Consider the following 18,374-nt stretch of genomic DNA (forward strand, 5'->3'; position numbering starts at 1 on the left):
TTTATCCTTATGCCTGTCATTTTCAGAAGTTGTAAATTGTTGATTAAGTATTTGGATACAAATTGCCCCCCTGAGATGATAACATATGCTTGTGTCTCATAGGAACATGGTTTGTGGAGTATTAGTCCCCTGAGGCAGGTGGTATTATTCTTTATTATAGTCTTATAGTAATTAATAATGTTATCATGAAATGATGAATGAAATGTGAATAACCAAGTAATATCTTACAGGACTGGAGCAACACACACTGTACACGAATTCTCTCTCTCTCTCTCTCTCTCTCTCTCTCGCTCTTTTACACACACACACACACACACACACACACACACACACACACACACACACACACACCCACACACACACACACACACACACACACACGCACACACGCACACACACCGTGTGTCCTCATCCCTACAGCCAGACCACGCACACGGAACTGATCATCCAAACAGAACACGCCCAGTACAAATAGCAACTAGGAGACCATAAACAGAGTAGGGTCTGTGCGGCTAATAAAGAAATGAATGATTGATGAGTCTCGATTACTTCCAAAGAGCAATTAATTCCTGGCTGCTTGTACGTGTGCTGTGTTGAGCATTTACCACCCCCTATTTTGTATTTCATCATAACATAGCACACATTCCCTAAGCCAGACCGAATAAGGCTTTTACTTTGTCTCAATATGTGTGCTTCGACCAACTGTTGTTTCCGAAGTAGCCTAGGCTACTTAAAGGTTGGTTAGATGACAAAATAGTAGGTTGAACCAGAGCTAGATTTCTCTTTACAGCTCTGGGCTGAACAAGTTAGTTGTCGCTCTGCTCACATTGTCCACTATAGGGCGATGTTGAGACAAAAAACAGTTATCCTCAACACGCGAACACTTGGTGATGAATTTCCCATTGGACTAGGGCTTCCCACTAAATTATTGGACAGTGTACAGTTTGTATTGTTTATAAAGTTCTACTTGGTTGTTCTGCATAGGAATTAAGAAATTATGTGGAACGTTGAACACACACACACACAAGCATAATGTGGGTACAAAACTGAAAGCAGTTGAATCGAGGACATTGAAAATGAAAGCGCATTATCCGTGTTGTCGAGAAATTAAAGGGGACGCCAGACTTGGCCCCTGAGCCGACTATTATTGTACGCGTAACTTTTAGGGAAGTTACTCAATCGGGGAAAACACGTTTTAAATGTGGATTTTCATAAACAAGTTAGACAACGAGCACTCCACGACTCTTTTTCAGGTAAGATACCTTTTGGAACTTAACGGATGACCATTTCAAATTGACAAACAGATAACCGTTCTACGTAACTTCATGAAGTTAAGTCTACATTTGACATTTTCAGAATGAATACCACGATGACATCGTCCACGTTAATCCGAAACCTGAACTACAGCATCCGCCGCTCTCTTTCCGACTTTTTGGATCCTCAAGACAGCTGGAAAGAGATCCTTGTATCCATACTCAAACCCACAGGCGAACCTAGATACTCACAGCATCATGTAAGGTATAGCCTACAGTCTATATACAGATTCTTATAAGCATCTCTCAGACCATCTGTAAATAGATCTGTTAAAAATGAAACCAAATCATGTTCTCTCTCTCTCTCTCTCTCTCTCTCTCTCTCTCTCTCTCTCTCTCTCTCTCTCTCTCTCTCTCTCTCTCTCTCTCTCTCTCTGTGTCTTCACTGATCCTTCTTACAGGAGATTTGAAGCATTTATTGCACAGGGGAAAAGTCCAACGATGGAGCTACTGAACGACTGGGGCACAACCAACAGCACAGTTGGAGACCTTGTGGACATTTTACTTAGCCACAAGTTACTGGCTCCAGCCAGTATTCTGTTGCCGGGTAGGATATTAGAGAAAAATAATACGGTCTTCTTCAACTTCATTTTAATATTAGTGTGGGATTGAAGAGAAACGAAATCCCCATTCTCGTTATGTATAAAGTAGCATAATTAAACCAGAAAATAATAAATAGATAACTTTCCAATATTTCTGTATTTTACACCTGTGTATTTATGATTTACTCTGTCTCTTTTATTTTTCCTGGCTGGGTCACTAGACAGAGTACAAGCGCAGCGTTCAGCATCTGCTGTTCAGCCAGCCATCTCTGCCAGTGCTACAGAGAGGATCAACAACACTCCAACTATAGCCATGGGAGAGAGTACACAGGTGTCTTCCACCAGAAACACACCTGTGCAGGTTCAGGACTCTGGTGAGTGGAGACAGGTGGACTATCACATAGTTCAACCTTTGTACTAATAATAAGTGTTTGTTCAAATGCTCTATTACTCAGCCATACTTATCCCCCAAACATATACACACAGCACAGAGCATGGTCATTTATTACAAAATATTTTTTTCTTTGTAGGTTAACATTCAAGAACCTGTGAAAGGTTTAAAAGTTTGAGACAAAATAGTTTTAGTATGTTCCAGTTTGTGTGAAGACAGCGGCACACAGCAGTCAGTAGATGGCAGTAGATGGTGTTAAATGAAACATTGTCTGAAAGATATGAAGAAGCCACAACTGTTAAATATGTCCACCTTTTAGGCTTTTTAAGGTTCTCATTCCATGAGCTGGAAAGGATAACTGAGAAGTTTGATAACCGGACAATGTCAGAAGGTGGTAGAAGGCTTGGTGAAGGAGGCTTCGGGACTGTGTACCAAGGGATCATTGATGAGAAACCTGTGGCAGTTAAGAAACTCCATTCAGTAAGCAGCACATATGTATTACAAAATGTATACACTGTCTGCTAGTGGTGAACAGCTTATTAGCCAATGGCTATGAAACATTCAAGGTGTTTTGTTTTAGATGGAGGACATCTCAATGGAAGAATTGAGAGTTCAGTTCAATCAGGAGGTCCAAACTCTGATGACGTGAGTGTCTCTTCTCTACCTGCTGTGTGTGTGACTGTTCTGCTCTGTGGAGACTCACAGGAAGTCCCCGCTTGCTGACTTCCTGCCTATTAATAACCACTACACCCTGTCATAATGCCCAACTGACAAATACATCTATTTGATGAAGCTCTTCCCTTATTCATTTGATTAGGCCGTGTCTCCACCAAAAATGGGTTTGACAAGTTGCTGCACTTAAGAGAGCCTTCTGGTCATTCTATGGAATGCATAGAATGATTGTTTCAAAGATGCATGTGTCTCACAACCTCACTGTTGTTCTGCACAGAGGGCACTGTTTGGTTACGTTGTTTCATGCAGAGGGCACTTGCTGATGACATCATTCTAGTTGCATGTTGAGGGCACTGGTTGACGACATCATTGTTGTTTCCCAGGTTGACGCATGAGAACTTGGTGGACATGGTTGGGTATTCCTGTGATGATCACTGCCCTTGTTTAGTGTACGCTTACATGTCCAACGGCTCGTTGCTGGACCGACTGGCTTGCTTGGTAAGCTTGGTGCACACATACCATTCCCCCCATGCAATCTCTGTAGCACATACACATATATTTATGTGTGTTGTGTTACTACTGTATGTGGTGTTGGAATGCCGTTGTAGGACGGGACCCCCTCTCTCTCCTGGCACAGGAGGTGTCTGATAGCTGTAGGAACAGCCAGGGGTTTGGATTACCTGCACAGAAACCACCATGTTCACAGGGATGTCAAAAGGTTGTATATCTCTACAGATGTTCCACATTTGATCAATTATATCAATAACATTGAATACAATCGGTTATCACTTTGCTAATACATAGTCATACTTTACCTGGTTGTTTTTGACCAAAAATGTGTTTTGTTTCCAGTGGAAATATTTTGTTGGATGATAAACTGGTGGCGAAGATCTCCGACTTTGGGCTGACACGGGCTTCGACCACGCGGTCATCATCCACGATGCTGACAGAGAGGATTGTGGGTACTACAGCGTACATGGCACCAGAGGCCCTCAGGGGTGAGATCACCCCCAAATCAGATGTCTTCAGCTTTGGAGTGGTGTGTCTTTTTACCTCTATAAATCTCTCAAGACCTAGTACAGTGAACAGATATTATACAGCAACATTTTGAATTTAATCTACATACATTTGATCTGCAGTAGCTATAACAAACTACCCCACTCTAAACTAAAAACCAGTGTTTGCTTTTTAGACCATTACTTAACAATTTGAAAACATCGTAGAAAGACTATGGTAAGAATATTAATGGATACTGAACTGCTGCACAAGCAAAAAGTTGAAAACAAGTGTTAACTCAGCAATTTATCTCTCAGCCAGACTCTTCCAAATCTACTGACACAACATAATTTCTGGACCCTCAAATTGGGGAAAATCATATACACATGTTTAAATCCATGCATGTGGACCAGCCAGCGACATTATTTTCCCTATCTCATCAGTATGGAAAGGTTTTTGAACGTATTGTGTGACACCGCTATAAAGGAGACCAATATGGCGCTTGTCAACTGTGAGAACCATAGAGTGGCTGAAATGTGCAGCAGTACAGAACAGATAGATCAGTGGAGTAATAGAGGCCTTGTGTTGTGAAGACAGGTGGTTAACCTCAGGTCTCTCTCTGTCATCTCCAGGTGCTTTTAGAAATACTGTCTGGACTCCCGCCAGTCGATGAAAACCGCGACCCGCAGTTTCTAGTAAGCGTCACAATAGCGGCTTTCTCCATCGATCCATGAAGGACATCATACTAATTTTCTAATGATGACAAGCGCACTGGTGTAAAATCACCAAAGACTGTCCAGTACCTGTCTGCCACTAAATGTTCTACTGTTGACGACGTGCTTGTCTTGGTCTCCGCCGTCCTAGATGGAGATGATGGCAGAGATACAGGAGGAAGAGAGCACTCTGGAGGACTTTGTAGACAAGAAGATGGGCGATGCGGAGATGCCACAGGTGGAGTGGACCTTCGCCCTCGCCGGCAACTGTCTCAGCGACAGGAAGAACAAACGGCCGGTGATCCAACAGGTGGGGGGGGGACGTTGCGTATTCGTAGGAACACACAAATAGATCTCACAAGTAGATTTCAGTCGGTGGTAATGTGGTTCGTTTACCGCAGAAGAAGAATGCACAAACCCCCATCCCTGCAAAGCGTAGATCCCGAAAAGCTATGCTGAGAACAGTGAAACAGACAATGCCTTTGATGTCAAGCAGCTATGAATAAACTAAGATATTTCTGGAGGGTTAGAATCCCCATCTGTATAGAGCACATGGGTTCTGCTTGAATCTAGTCCTCGTACTTCCTGTTTTCTAGAGTTAGTCTCACCCCCCCCACTGTGTGTAATAAGACATGAAGGCATGTCTGTGTGCATATTTGTCTGTACAAACACTTGATGTTATTGCCCTCTTTTCTGGACAGGTTATGGAAGAACTTGAAGATCTCATCAAAAGGCCTTTCCCTCGAGGAGCAGGAGAGTGAGGCTTAGCAGAAACAGCACAGCAGGGGAGGAGTTTCCCTGGTGTAGTCCCACCTGCAATTTGCTGCGATTCTTCACGTGTTGTTAAGCTGAATGCTTTTAACATGGCAATTGTGCTTATGAACTGTGACCAATAATATAGCGAAGAAAAATGTATCGAGTATATATTTAAACTTAAACGTGATTGCTTGCAATAGAGTAATATTGAATAACTAGTGTGAAGGTGATCACTAAAGCGAGTCAAGTTATGATTTAAATATTTTATTTACCTTTTAAAAAAATCAAACATTTGAATTAAGAAAAAAAATTAAGACCAAACATGACAGTTTTCACTACTATAACCATGACGTCATAGAGAGCGTAAAGGGAATTCCCTTGTCAATGAGGTGAGCGTTTTAACAAGAGTGGTTCATCTAATGTTCATCAGTAGACATGTGACCTTTGTGGCAAAGAAGTCAACATAGGAGCTGTCATCCCTATTCTGTGACTTCCACATCACTGAAGCTGGATGGCACTGCAGTGCCTCAGTAACTGGAGATTGCTGCTGGAAACTGCTGGAAGCTCCTGTTCTCCAAGTCATATGACCCCAACGGACAACATAGACGGATAAGTACAGACAGACGAGACCTTTAATTACAGAGCACCACAGACATACAGCACTTGCATAGAAAAATAAGTTGTTTCTCAGCAGATGTGTTTTATGTAAACCACAGTTTCATAACAAAAAAAAAAGTCACTTATTTCCTATATATATATATATATAAAAAAAAAAAAAAACACGGTATTAAAATTATGAATGACAAGGAATTTCTTTTTTCTATTTGGACTTCTTCAAAGCTGTGCAGAGACAATTTGTCTCAATTCCCAATGAAACACTTAATTTGACACTGACACAAGGAATGCAGGGACAGATTGCAAGCATGTGAACTGATGGATGGGTTTGGCACAAATTCACATTAGTCGCGCTAACATTAACATACTTCTGAAGCTTTTTTTGTGTATCTGCAACTACAGTGTAAAAACTCAGACCGTCTCAAATCTAGCCTCCATGACTTTGTCAAATACTTGTGAATACTTGTGAATGCAGTTAATACATATATACTCCTACAGCTTCCATTTGACAGGCTTACAAATGGAAGTTCTCAAGTGTGTGTTTCTCTGCTCAGTTGTCCTTGATGTGCATAGTAGAGTCTCTGGGTGGTGGTGGGTTGGAGGTTTGGAGGTTTAAGGAGATTTCTGAAGGTTGTGTCAAATGAGAATTCTCTAGATCACTTGGTATGTCCCACTGTGGAACACGTGTGTGTTTTGGGGGGAGCGGGCGGTATTCAGTCATCCTCCTCTCCATCTCCAGGCTGTCTGGTTATGCGGCGTCCACCCCTCTTCCCAGTAGGGCCCTTGGGCTTGGCGAAGGCCTGTTTGTGGGCATGCTGCTTGGGATGGACCTCTTCGTACAGGAAGTCACCAGTCAGCTCTTCCCCATTTTCTATCTCTAGCTGAGAAGCGACACAGAAACGGCAGTGATCAAACCGAGATCGCGAGGTCGACTCCATTAGTGTGCGAAGCTACGGGACTTGGAACAGGAAAACGTCAAAACACATGTATTGTTTTAGTGCTGAAGTGTGTGCTATGAAGGTCTCCTACCTTCTTTTCAATCTCCACCTGAAGATTGTTTTCCACCATGTCTACAAGGGGGTTCTTGCAACTGGAGTACAGCATCCTCTCCTTGATGCTGCACTTGTACCCAGGCATGGAGTAGATGAACACTGGCAACACAACAAAGGCAAAGTTCCACACAGCATGAAGAACAAGGTGGTTTGGAGAGCAGCCATCACTGTCCACCTACTTCATAACCTCCAGACACCCCTGCCTTCACTTGCACCCAGGTTACAGACACTGGGATGTACTTTTAAGTGTAGTAGAGGTGGTTCGGCAAGTAGCCATGCTAGATTTTGAGTCAAGTGTAAAAGCTCTGGGTTCAAAACCATGGCAAAACTTTACAATAAGGTGACACTAAATACCCTGTAACAAAATGGCAATACCTTTTGTAAAAAAGGAATAGCCATGTAATGAAATGGTATAAAGTGTTATCAGTATGTTATTAAAAAGGAAGGCATAGTATGGGGGGGAGGTGTAAGGGGTAAGTGGATGTTGTGTTACCAAATCAAGATCAATGTTAATCCACTTGGTTGAGGTTGGGAAAGCCCAACCCCAACCAAACCAAGTTTCACTTGTGTAATAACTTGTACCTCTAAACTTATCAAGTTTACCTGTAGATTCCAGGTAGTCCCCCTCGTGGGAATGTTTATACTGGAAGAAGTGGTAGCGGGCGGTGTCTTTGGGAATGCGCTTCGGCAAATCTTTCAACTCTGTCGGGTCAGTGTTGGTCAATCGAATGAGCTCCTTTTCAAAATCTATTTCCTGTTGACAAACAATCCAATAATGTGTGAATGTAACATTTATGCCTGGAGAATATCATTTTGTCAAATGTAGAATCTTTGTTTTATTTTTGAGTCATGAAATACTGAGGGACTTTTTATGTTCTGATGATTACATAATTCTGGTACAAAAAGGCAGATTGGACAGGGCAGTGCCGGCTGTCCGTCACAGTTATCCCTTTGTCACCAAAATCTGACCCTGTGACACAACCTCTTGAATTTCAATGAGAACAAATGACACAATGTCACACAGACAAAATGCACTGTTTTGTCTCCTAAATAACCCCTTGGTCGAAAATCTCAATGGAGATGTGTCACTTCAGACAGAAGATGATAGAAAAAGGAAAAACAAACATGGCTGATTCAGCGGACTCGTCGGGCTTAAGCCGGGGAAATACACCAGAGATAAAGAAAGAGGAAATGAAGGGAGCTCACAAGTTGTACATAGTTGACTTTCTTGTCCCTGAATCGTTCCAGTGCCTCGACAGCATCTCCGTGCATGGGGAAGGCTACCCCCTGCAGGGTCTGCTGCTTGGTGTCCACGCTGATGTCTGTCTGCACCTGAACACACACACACACACACGCGCACCAAACACTTAAAAAACGGAATAACAAGACTTTGCAAATACCTTTAGTTATGGTCATCGCACAGGTTGTGCATTGTTGAGAGGGAACCGCTATTTCAATTGAGCACAACTCCCTTGAGATTAGCATTTAAACCTCTCGGCCCCACAACACTGGAGATGTTACTGGCGCTCCTTTATTGAGCCTGATGAGGCGAGGCTCTAAATCCCCACCTCGGTTTGGAAAGGGAGGGAGATTACTCTGATAGATTTTTAGAGCCTTGTTCCCCACTCAAACGCCAGCCCTGCCCGTGCACACCTATGGCACTCTGATGGGCCAACCGCATTCAACCAGAGGATTGTGTTTTTTGGGGGGGTATTATTTAATTCTATCTATTTAGGAAGAGTATGCAGTCTCTCTGATCCGCATGAATGAACGATAAACATTTCAAAGCCTCTTTTGTTCCCACTCACCGCTTAGTTTGTATTATCTTCCTTCAACAGCTGGACGACAGACATGAATGCAATTCTGACTTCCTGATTTGCTTTTCTGCTACTGATTGGCTGTCCTGGAGAGGAGAAGCCTCTAAAAAGACTTCCTTTTATGGTGTGTTAGCTGACAGATCGGGTTTACTTGATAGACTGGGCTCAGGAAGACAATGCTGTTTCCCTATAGCCAAGAGTCCTTTCGTGTTGTTTTCCGAAAGCACTGCACTGCCTTTCAATGGAGACAGTGAAAGAGGAGAAGCGCACTTCTTTGTTCGGTTAAGAAAACCCAAACAATGGAGTACATTCTAAACAAAAGTTAAATGGTATCGGATCCACTATACCAGTTTAGCACAGGCCATCACTTTCCAGAGTTCTCCTAATCTTATCAGCGGAGTCAGGTACCAGACAAGGGTGTGACCTTTCCTGAAACTTGCACACTCATGAAGAATCAATAGAAAGTATTGAATGACCACACCTCATCAGATTTAGAATAACGGGGCCTATATATGGGCTCATGAACCCATTTTAGAACAACATGTCTTTGTTCACAAAGCACAACATTCATAAAGCAACGTTCTGTTACCTTTTATGAGATTGTTGTCTACAGGAAGAAACATTGCTGGCCCTCAGTAACAGAAATTTGTCTTCCGCAGTCTACACAAAATTCAAAGCAGATGTGTTTTTTGGATATCTTGCTTTCGTGTTGAAATAAACCACTATTATTTTAGTGCTGAAACGGCCCGCTACAACCACTGCGTTTGAGACCACATCTAAAGCCATTACCACACCCTCCGCACAGGTTCACATGAATTCAAAACACAACGGAATGACCACCCCCAAAAACACGAGACCCCCCAAAAATGATCTGTGCCAACAAATTCACCTACACAAAGAAAGGGCTGCGACTGGGCCGTGAACTTCTAAGAAACCTCAACCGTATCCACAGGGGAGAAATCTAAAGGGGAACTACTGAATCTGCCTCGCACAGGAAGTGAAGACGGTAGGTGTCGCTATGCGAAGTGTTTGTGCGTAAAGTACCTGATTCAGTTTAATCTTCCTCAGCTCCTCCTCAGCGGTCGTGAGGGGCAGAGGAGCCGCCTGGGACATCAGGTACTTCTGATAGCCTCTCAGACACACTTCATCCTTACAGGGAGCAATGCATGATGTTAGCCACTCGTCAACCACAGTTACGGACGGCATACCGTCACGGACTCGAAAAGGTGTGAGGACGGGTTACCAGACATGTGTTTGTCGTACAGCCTCGACTAACCCGTGTGTTGCCAAAGATCTCATCCTTGATGTGTCCACCACCAAACTCTTTCTTCAGTGTGGCCCTGGTAGCAGCATATAACATTTTTGGTCGCACCTGTTTGGAAAATAAAATGTGTATTCTTAATTGACATCATTAGCTGGCTTAATTTAACTATTGCATGACCATACAATCTGCAGTCTAAACAACGGCCTACCTTGAATGGGTAGTAAGTATGTGTTAAATAGTCCTAACCATTTTACGCACCAATTTAATAAGGAATATCTCAGCTACAGCAGCAATGGGATATCACACAGCTACAGGACATGTGCAACAGTTTTGAAATCCCTGGGGCGTCCAGACAAGCCCAAACCAGTGGCCCTCTGCCTTGCATTCTGAGTAGGAATGTGGAGCCCTGCCCTGTCTGGTGAAGGAGCCTCTGCCACACAACTCTCTCCCCTCTGCTGCTACAGTCTTCATTACTGCGCACTCCTTGCACTCTCTTGTCACTTAATTCACTATTAGTGTTCCGAGATTCACTTTTGGTGAGAGCAGGGTTCGTCTCTGCACGGCGAACAACGCAGCACACCACACAAGGAGTCGGAATCTGACATGGGTCTGCATGTGGAGGAAGGAGGGCCTCGCTAACACAACTGTGCTACCTCATCTGCACGAAGAAGCTATGCTTAGAGAAGCAGAGGTAGGTTTAGCTCAGTGGTTAGAGCACCGAACTGCAGATCAAGAGCTTGCAGGTTCAAATCCTCCGGCACTTTTGGATTCAAAACGGCTGCTAAATGAACACATTATAGAAGCGGGGATGGGCGGCTTACAGGAGCGTGGTCAGGAGACCAGGCCAGGAAGATCCACTCGTAGCCCTGGTTGTTGGTGGAGTCAAGGCGGTATAAGATGTAACATGGCATATCATCCTCCAGCAGAGGCAGAACCAACGAGTCATACTCATGGTCCCATGTCGTTGATGCTTGCCTGGTTTCACCCAGCGCTAACTGCTCTGAAACACAACATATTTGGATTTTTATGTAACAGACAGACATACGTTTTGTTTGTTTTTATTTTACAGGATAGGTTAGAATGAAGCATATTCTGTACCATTTTTGAAAAGAACATTATATTTAACTGACTTACCATCCTCGATCACAATCTTGAGGACTCGATATTGGTCTCCACTTTTTGCATTAGCAAATATGTCCTTTACGTCCTCACCAGCTATGCAACATAATTGAATGTGTTAGTGTATTTCAATCAATAGCAACCACTCAGTGCAAACATATGAACGAACTTCATTTTTTTACATTTGGTTGGTTTCACTCAAAATACTGCTTCCAAAATTGTGTTTGCAGTGTGGAGTTCATTTCAAATGCCATTTCAAATAAAATGTTTAACTTCACAAACCGTGCACTTATTTTGCCATTCAGATGAATTCCTCAATCTAGTCAAGGTAGAGCATATGAAGACTACAGTACCATGCTTGTATTTAGGCCTATCTCTGGCAACAGCCAAACGAAATACCTCTTTCATTCAATCATCCATAAATGTAATGTAATTAGTGACTTTAAACTTCTTTCTTTCCAATGGAAGTGAACTATAAAAACAGTGAGTACTGTTGATCAAACAGTAAAGACAACATGCAGTGAAGATCACTATGTTGTTAAACAGATGAACTTGTTTCGTGCTCGGCATTCTAATTAGCCATCTCCTCGCGCAGCAATCTGTCAAAAGTCCCCTTCTCACACAATGCCACTACTTGCTAATGCATTGCACTGTATTTCACTTCACTCATTAATAATATTCAATGTATCTCACAATGCACGGGATTAGGGTGAGATGAAATAGCTAGGAAGCAGCAATATCCATATACAGGTAACTAGTCGTGTTTAAAATTTTAGGTATAGTGTGGGCCAACTCAGCTGTTTGAATGAAGGCGTTGCCCAACCATTCCTGTCAACGATACTTTTCACGCTTATAGCTAGCTACTAACATGAACTAGGAATACAATACAATAGCCAAATGTGTCAGCCGAATACATCGGCTTTCAGGCAAATCAAGACAGTCCACTGAATCAATGCTAATCGAAATCACTGCTAACAGCAAGCTAGCTAGCAAGCTAGCTAGACATCGTCTGCGATAGTGTAAAATTGAATCCGGGCACACTCGTCCACTTGCTCAGTCGGTTGCAGTGAGCTGTCTGTTGCAGTTAAAAGTACACCGACCATAAAGTTCAAATGTGCCAAGTAAACTATTATTAATATTCGTAACATAGCTACCTTGTATTCCCGTTTGATGTGACATAGTGCCTTTTGGTTTTTATCGAAAGAGGGGATGAAGCTGATGAGGAAAAGCAGAGTGAGGAAGTAGGAAATGGACTACAGTAACACGATCCGCACTCTAAATGTCGTCATCAGTCTTCTGGTCACATGGCGATGAAGTATTTATGAATGATTGTTTCAAATGTCTTTAATAAATTAAAACCATATAAATCATATTTCTCCTTTCAGTTTAGAGTGAGTTATTAATCATGTGTCATTTAATTATTCCTGGAGTACACTATTGAATGCATTAAAATCACCTTCTGTATTCCCACTCTTGGCCCAAGACAACATTACTCTTCGTTGTTATTCCTAGATTATGTACAATTCATGAATGTCATATGGCCTGATTTCTTTCTAAATGCTGTATTGAATCAGATGCCTTGATAGCCTATTTGATTAGGTGTTGACTGATGGACAGTCTGTCATTTGGGCCATAACTAATTTTGTAACCATTTGGGCCATAACTAAAATCCTATATTGAATATTTGACGTTAAATGTCAAATTAATCCTGTTCAGAAGTGTGTTCACCCTGATAGACATCCCTTTAACTCGACATTTGAGACGAAATATTTGTGGTAAAGATTAAGGAACAGGTTTATTTATTGCTTCCTGTTTCCTTCCTCTCCTCCTCTCAATATAAATAAATATATCTGCCCTAACAAAATATCCCCGCTGCCCGTGGGAAGCTCCATGGATTTGTTACATTGCATTGAACTGATGGTATGCAGTCGCCGCGGGAATAGCATCCATCAAGTGATCTCCAGCATCCTAGACACAGACCAGCGAGCCGCTCCGACCGTGCTGACCAAGCACCTCGTCACTGACTCGTAGCTGCATGGCCGGCCAGCACAATGGAAGAGGATTTGGGGGTGCCACTGTTTTAGCAACAACAGGTCGTATGGATAATCCTGTCACAGCCGAGCCAGACGAGTTTCCCTCTGTCGTCGGTGTCGGTGAAGATGATTAGAGCGCCGCTGTCTGCTCACGGGGCTTGATGAAGATGCAAAGAGCCGTGTGGGAGCTGGGCTTCTCGTCCCGAAAACAACGATTGACAGGGAAGCGTTAACCAGCGCGGAGCAGGTAAGTGTATGTGGTTGTGTGTCAGTATTTATATCTAGATCAAATACGGAGGCTGACATTTTTCATGAAATCTACAGTAATTGTAGTAGGCTACACACCGCGGATTGGAGTAGGGTTCAGTTGTATAATCACATAAATCTAGTCGGGCTTGAAAACCCCATGGATCAAGTGTTATATGAGGAGAGACAGATTTGCTGTGGTTTCACAAAACAGCTAATCTAGCCGTGGCAACAAAGGGGAGATTGATGCATGTCTTATTATTGACGAAAATATTTTTGATTGAGCGTGTAAGGAACTTTGAAGGCAGACTTAAAAATAAGAGAGCTATAGCACAGTGTTTCCTGTAGTGTTTTGATTATCTTCTTTCTTATTGGTCACTACATGGCCAGATGCAATTCTTAAGGTGGCCCAGAGAAAAACACTGTTAGAGCAAGGGCATGGAGTTTCAGTGAATGACCATATCCCCCATTATTTTCATGCAGATGGGCAATGATGATGAATTGTCCCAATTTAAATGAAAAGGGGATCTTAAGAAATTACACTTGTGACAGCATGTTGGTGTGTATCTACTGGGAGCTATAACACCAACAACTAAGTTAGCACATCATACCAAGACTAAAATGATGCCTGTGGGATTCAATACCCCCAGAGAGGTTGGAAGAAGGTCTATTTCTAGGGCATGACATCATCCCAATTTCACACTGTGGATATTTTGGGAATCGGTGTCGGAGGAGGTAACCGGTTTGGGAGGGCCAGAGACGGCAGGGCCGTTCGTGGTGTTGAGGGAGGTGGACTTCTTGGAAGAATACTTGTGGATTTAAAAATACTGAGGCCTGGCTGTTGGGAAGTTATTTAAGACTGCACTGCCTGGCAGCCCCAGAACACATAAACACCAGTCATTAGAGGAAGGGAAACAGGCAGGTACTGAATGCAAGCAGCAGTCATTTGGTACAAGAAGTGGTAGGCTACAAAGGGCTGCTTTGTTCAGGTAGGACAGTTTATCCCACAGTTTGATTGATTATACATAGCCCAATACAAATATAAATAATGATCTATACTATAGTAGTATAAGTATTTGATCATTTGGATTTTGATCATATAACTTTTGATAGGTTCTTCATAGTTAGTAAACTGAAAAAATATTGAACTTCCACATGTGGGCTACTACTGTGTTGATTATTCGGTGCCTACATTGCCTATGAACACTTAGTCTTATTGTGATTTCACTCTGAATACTTGGGTTAAAAACCCATGAACAGTATGAACAGTCTGCATTTAGAATAATCCTAGCCTGAACGGAACTCATGAAATTTGCACAGTAATCTGCTGCAGATTTGGTGATAATCTCTCTGCAAAAACCATTCTCCTCTCATGGCCTCTTCTCTGTCCTTCTCTTCTCTTCCCTCGTATCCTCTCCCTTCCTCTTCTGTTCTGTTCTCTCCTCTCTTCTCTGTCCTTCTCTTCTCTTCCCTTGTATCCTCTCCCTTCCTCTTCTGTTCTGTTCTCTCCTCTCTTCTCTGTCCTTCTCTCTTGTCCCGTCTCAGGTAGACTGTGGCTGGCTCCATCAGGATGGAAATTGATGCACGTTTCCGCTACTATTTCCAGCACCCCTGGTCTCGTTTGTTCGTGGCGTACCTCGTGACGTTCTGCAACTTCCTCATCTTCGCAGAGGACCCCATCTCCCACAGTCAGACTGAGGCCCACATGATCGTGGTGGGCCACTGTTTCTCCTTTGTGGTGAGCAAGTACCCAGGCGGAGGATGGAATGTCTTCAAAGTGCTGCTATGGATTCTGGCCATCATCACTGGCCTGTTTGCTGGGAAGTTTATATTCCACCGGCGGCTCTTTGGTAAGTCTTGTGTGGCCCGATGTGGAATGCAGAGTAATACAGAAAGGTTCTCATAAGGGGTTCTGCTACTGTACTGTGAAAGAAGGCACTCTGGTAATGAAAGCAAAGCACAAACACATGTACTCATTCCTTCAGCGTAATCATTTTGTTTCATTGCGACTTGCTTTCCCCTTCCATGATTCCACTCATTGCACCCACATGCTACTGTGCCTACCTCACTCCTCTCCCTTCGCCCTCCTTCCACCCCTCTCCGCCCAGCACAGCTCTCCCCTTCCACCTCCAACTCCACCCTTCTCCCCAGCTCATTCTCTCCGACTTTCCACAACCCTGACAACCCTCACCCCACTCCCTGGTTGACGTCGGGAAGAGGCTTCCTTGACTTCTTGTGACTCACTCCTTCCATGTTTTCAACCTAGATATAAGCGTGCTGAGATATCTGCTCCTAGTCTGTTCCTAGGATGAGCTGTTAATGACTATAATTAGTTGGGGTCACAGAGTGAGGGATTCTTCCGTCATCTCTGAGTGACTGGCGGTCTCCACAGACCATAAATAGAAGGTGGAGATCATGACTCTCTATAAATGTAAAATGGTGCAGTGTTTGCTTCACAGGCAAATGGCCCGGGTGTCAATGCTTTGGTAGATAGATGGGGAACTTCTAAAGTTACTGCGGTTTTAGAAGGATTTAACTAGAACGTTCAACAAAACCCAGACTCTCAAGCCTTGTTGCATATTTACACTTAGTTCAGTAGAAGGACTCATGCACAGAGTAAGATTTATTTTCCAAACAATGGCCACTTTGACAAACCCCTTTTGACATTGATGTGTTTTTATAATTCTTCTGACCATGACATGGATTTCAGTGGAGTCGAGCTTTCAGATTGGATGTGCTCCGAGGGCATCAGGCAAGAGAGGAGAGAGGACAGAGAGCAGACCTCATGCTGTAGCCAGGTGAAGACTAATGCAATTCGTGAGCCCTGGTGTTGCAAAGGGTGGAGAGAGAGAGCAGGAGGAACAGATGGTGTGTGTGTGTGTGAAAGAGAGAGTTTGTACAGGCACATTTGAGTGTTTGTATGAGTGCTTGTATGATTAAGCAAGGCTGTAAGAGAGTGAGGCATGGCAACATATTGAAAGGGAGAGGGAGAGAGATGGATGGATGGCACTGTTGGAAAAGAGCTTTTCAGTTCAACATTATTTCAAGGCTGTTATGTAATCCCTAAAATGCAAGATGAGCAGACCACAGGCCTCAGTGAGTGACTGTACTGTACATCGAGATATCATCCATTATGGATCATTAAAACAAGCATAGAGCCACTACCCAGACTACTGCACACCCCGCTGCTCCCACTACCCAACAGCAAGCACTCTTCTCATCCAATGATGTGTGTAGGCACACTTATCTATGTGTAATATCTCACTGACCAAAATGAAGAAATGTGAAAGATTCTAAATTGATGGTGGTTTAGGGTCATTATTCTTGCTGAAGTCAACTTTCATATTGTGGGTATTTGTCGTGTTCGTGAGTGTTTGAACAAATGAAGGATTCTTGCGTAACGCGGATTGGACTAACCAAGCTGTTGTTTGCAGGCATGTTATTTAAACCATTTGTAACCAAATAGAGATCTACACATTGTTTGTCTTGCTGACACATTCACTGAATCGTTTATCATTTATGTTGGCCTAGAAAAATCTGCATTTCATCCACTAATTTTACGGCAAATTACACCACCTCCTCCCACTGGCCATGTTGCCGTTTTCACAGAGCACTAAGCGCAATATGTGATTTCACCAGAGGCCACTCAAACGTGAAGCTCATTTATGACAAAATGCATTCCAAATAAACACTCTTTTGTTGAATGAGCTGTGGCTCGCCTGGCTTCATCCTGAACAAGGACAGAAGGTGATGAATGCTAACTGACAGACTATGTGGGTTAAGACTAGCCCGAGGCACACGGGACACCCTGGAATGCTTCCCACAGACACCCCTGGCTGTGTGTCACTCTGTCGAGTGGTGTGTCCCCTTGTGTGTCTCCTTGTCCCCTCAGCAGAATGGCCGTGTCTGTCCCTTTGTCCTAACAAGAGCAGTACATTGGGGTTTGTTCGTTCTCGTAAACTGTAGCTTGTATGTTTTACGGAATCACCCTTTAGATTGCCAAACCATGTATCTTAATTTATGTCTTGTTTTATGCTTCTCCCAATCAGAGGATTGCCTCTAAGTGAATGTACTGTGTCGGTCCACAAAGCCAACTCATTTCTTCTAGTCTGTTATACTGGTCCAACACAGTTGGCCAACAAGATTTATGGCCTGACATTACTTGCGCACTAGATAATGAAAAGCAGTAAATTTTATTTTGTGCTGCATGGGGTTTAGCATAAACATAATGTATGCATGTCCCTTTTCACCAGGCTTGTGCTTCTGTTCCAACATGACTACATCTAAGTTGTTCATTAGCAAACATCAGCGTTCGTTTTTTTGAATGAAGTTGATGAAAATGTCTCCAGACATCTATTTCCCTCTGATCACTGAAGTGGTTCTCCTGATGAATCCAAACCCCTGGGACCTGTGATCCTCATGCAGGAGGTGATGGTAACCATGGCCTCCCTGCCGTGTTCCAGTGTGTTGAGAACGTGGAGCCTGTTGTGGTGTGTCGTGCAGAATGCAGCTCTCCTCCGTGGAAGTCTGCTCCCCTAGATCCTTAACCGGAGCCCCAGGGATGCCATCTGGGCCTTGTCACATCACATGTCGTTACAGTGGTACGTTGTGGCTAGGAACGCTGCGTGTGGCATTATGACTGGGGGTTGGAGTGTGTGTGTGTGTGTGTGTGAAAGAGTGTGTGTGTGTGTGTGTGTGTGTGTGTGTGTGAGTGAGTGTGTGTGTGTGTACATGTGCTATATGCGCTTGGATGAGAGGAAGGTGTGTATTAGTTTGCACTGCATACATTGTCTGCATACAATATGCGTTCATTACATGTTAATGTGCGTGGGGAAAGTGTAGTAA

General features: G+C 43.3%; 3 protein-coding genes across 5 annotated transcripts in view; 2 read left to right on the forward strand and 1 right to left on the reverse strand.

Annotated features, from left to right (window-relative positions):
• The first annotated feature begins 1,092 nt into the window (after positions 1 to 1,092).
• On the forward strand, positions 1,093 to 6,141 carry irak4 (interleukin-1 receptor-associated kinase 4). Of its 3 annotated transcripts, XM_062461459.1 has the most exons (12): positions 1,093 to 1,253; positions 1,357 to 1,518; positions 1,715 to 1,860; positions 2,077 to 2,229; positions 2,566 to 2,726; positions 2,827 to 2,891; positions 3,302 to 3,416; positions 3,527 to 3,636; positions 3,771 to 3,957; positions 4,547 to 4,609; positions 4,779 to 4,937; positions 5,329 to 6,141. In XM_062461459.1, exons 2-12 carry the CDS (start codon positions 1,358 to 1,360, stop codon positions 5,386 to 5,388), a joined length of 1,380 nt encoding a protein of 459 aa, XP_062317443.1. In that variant the 5' UTR covers positions 1,093 to 1,253; position 1,357; the 3' UTR covers positions 5,389 to 6,141. The 3 variants fall into 3 exon arrangements, with proteins under 3 accessions (XP_062317443.1, XP_062317445.1, XP_062317444.1); XM_062461461.1 differs by lacking the exon at positions 5,329 to 6,141 and having other exon boundaries at positions 3,771 to 3,916; positions 4,779 to 4,919; XM_062461460.1 differs by lacking the exon at positions 1,093 to 1,253 and having other exon boundaries at positions 1,392 to 1,513.
• Positions 5,994 to 12,554, reverse strand: twf1a (twinfilin actin-binding protein 1a). Its single transcript, XM_062461462.1, has 9 exons — positions 12,405 to 12,554; positions 11,266 to 11,346; positions 10,953 to 11,131; positions 10,144 to 10,239; positions 9,912 to 10,016; positions 8,257 to 8,382; positions 7,654 to 7,804; positions 7,028 to 7,149; positions 5,994 to 6,879 (listed from the first exon to the last, which is right to left on the reverse strand). The coding sequence occupies exons 1-9, from the start codon at positions 12,427 to 12,429 to the stop codon at positions 6,712 to 6,714; spliced, it is 1,053 nt and encodes a 350-aa protein (XP_062317446.1). The 5' UTR covers positions 12,430 to 12,554; the 3' UTR covers positions 5,994 to 6,711.
• A 562-nt stretch (positions 12,555 to 13,116) lies between these two features.
• The window catches only part of tmem117 (transmembrane protein 117), a 30,668-nt gene continuing 25,410 nt past the window's right edge, over positions 13,117 to 18,374 (forward strand). Inside the window, exons 1-2 of the mRNA XM_062461458.1 lie at positions 13,117 to 13,530; positions 15,075 to 15,379. Of these exons, the coding sequence (XP_062317442.1) occupies positions 15,100 to 15,379 (280 nt within the window). The 5' untranslated portion in view covers positions 13,117 to 13,530; positions 15,075 to 15,099. The remainder of the gene's footprint in view (positions 13,531 to 15,074; positions 15,380 to 18,374) is intronic.

The sequence above is a fragment of the Osmerus eperlanus genome, chromosome 5, assembly GCF_963692335.1.
Source record: "Osmerus eperlanus chromosome 5, fOsmEpe2.1, whole genome shotgun sequence".
Taxonomy (NCBI): domain Eukaryota; kingdom Metazoa; phylum Chordata; class Actinopteri; order Osmeriformes; family Osmeridae; genus Osmerus; species Osmerus eperlanus.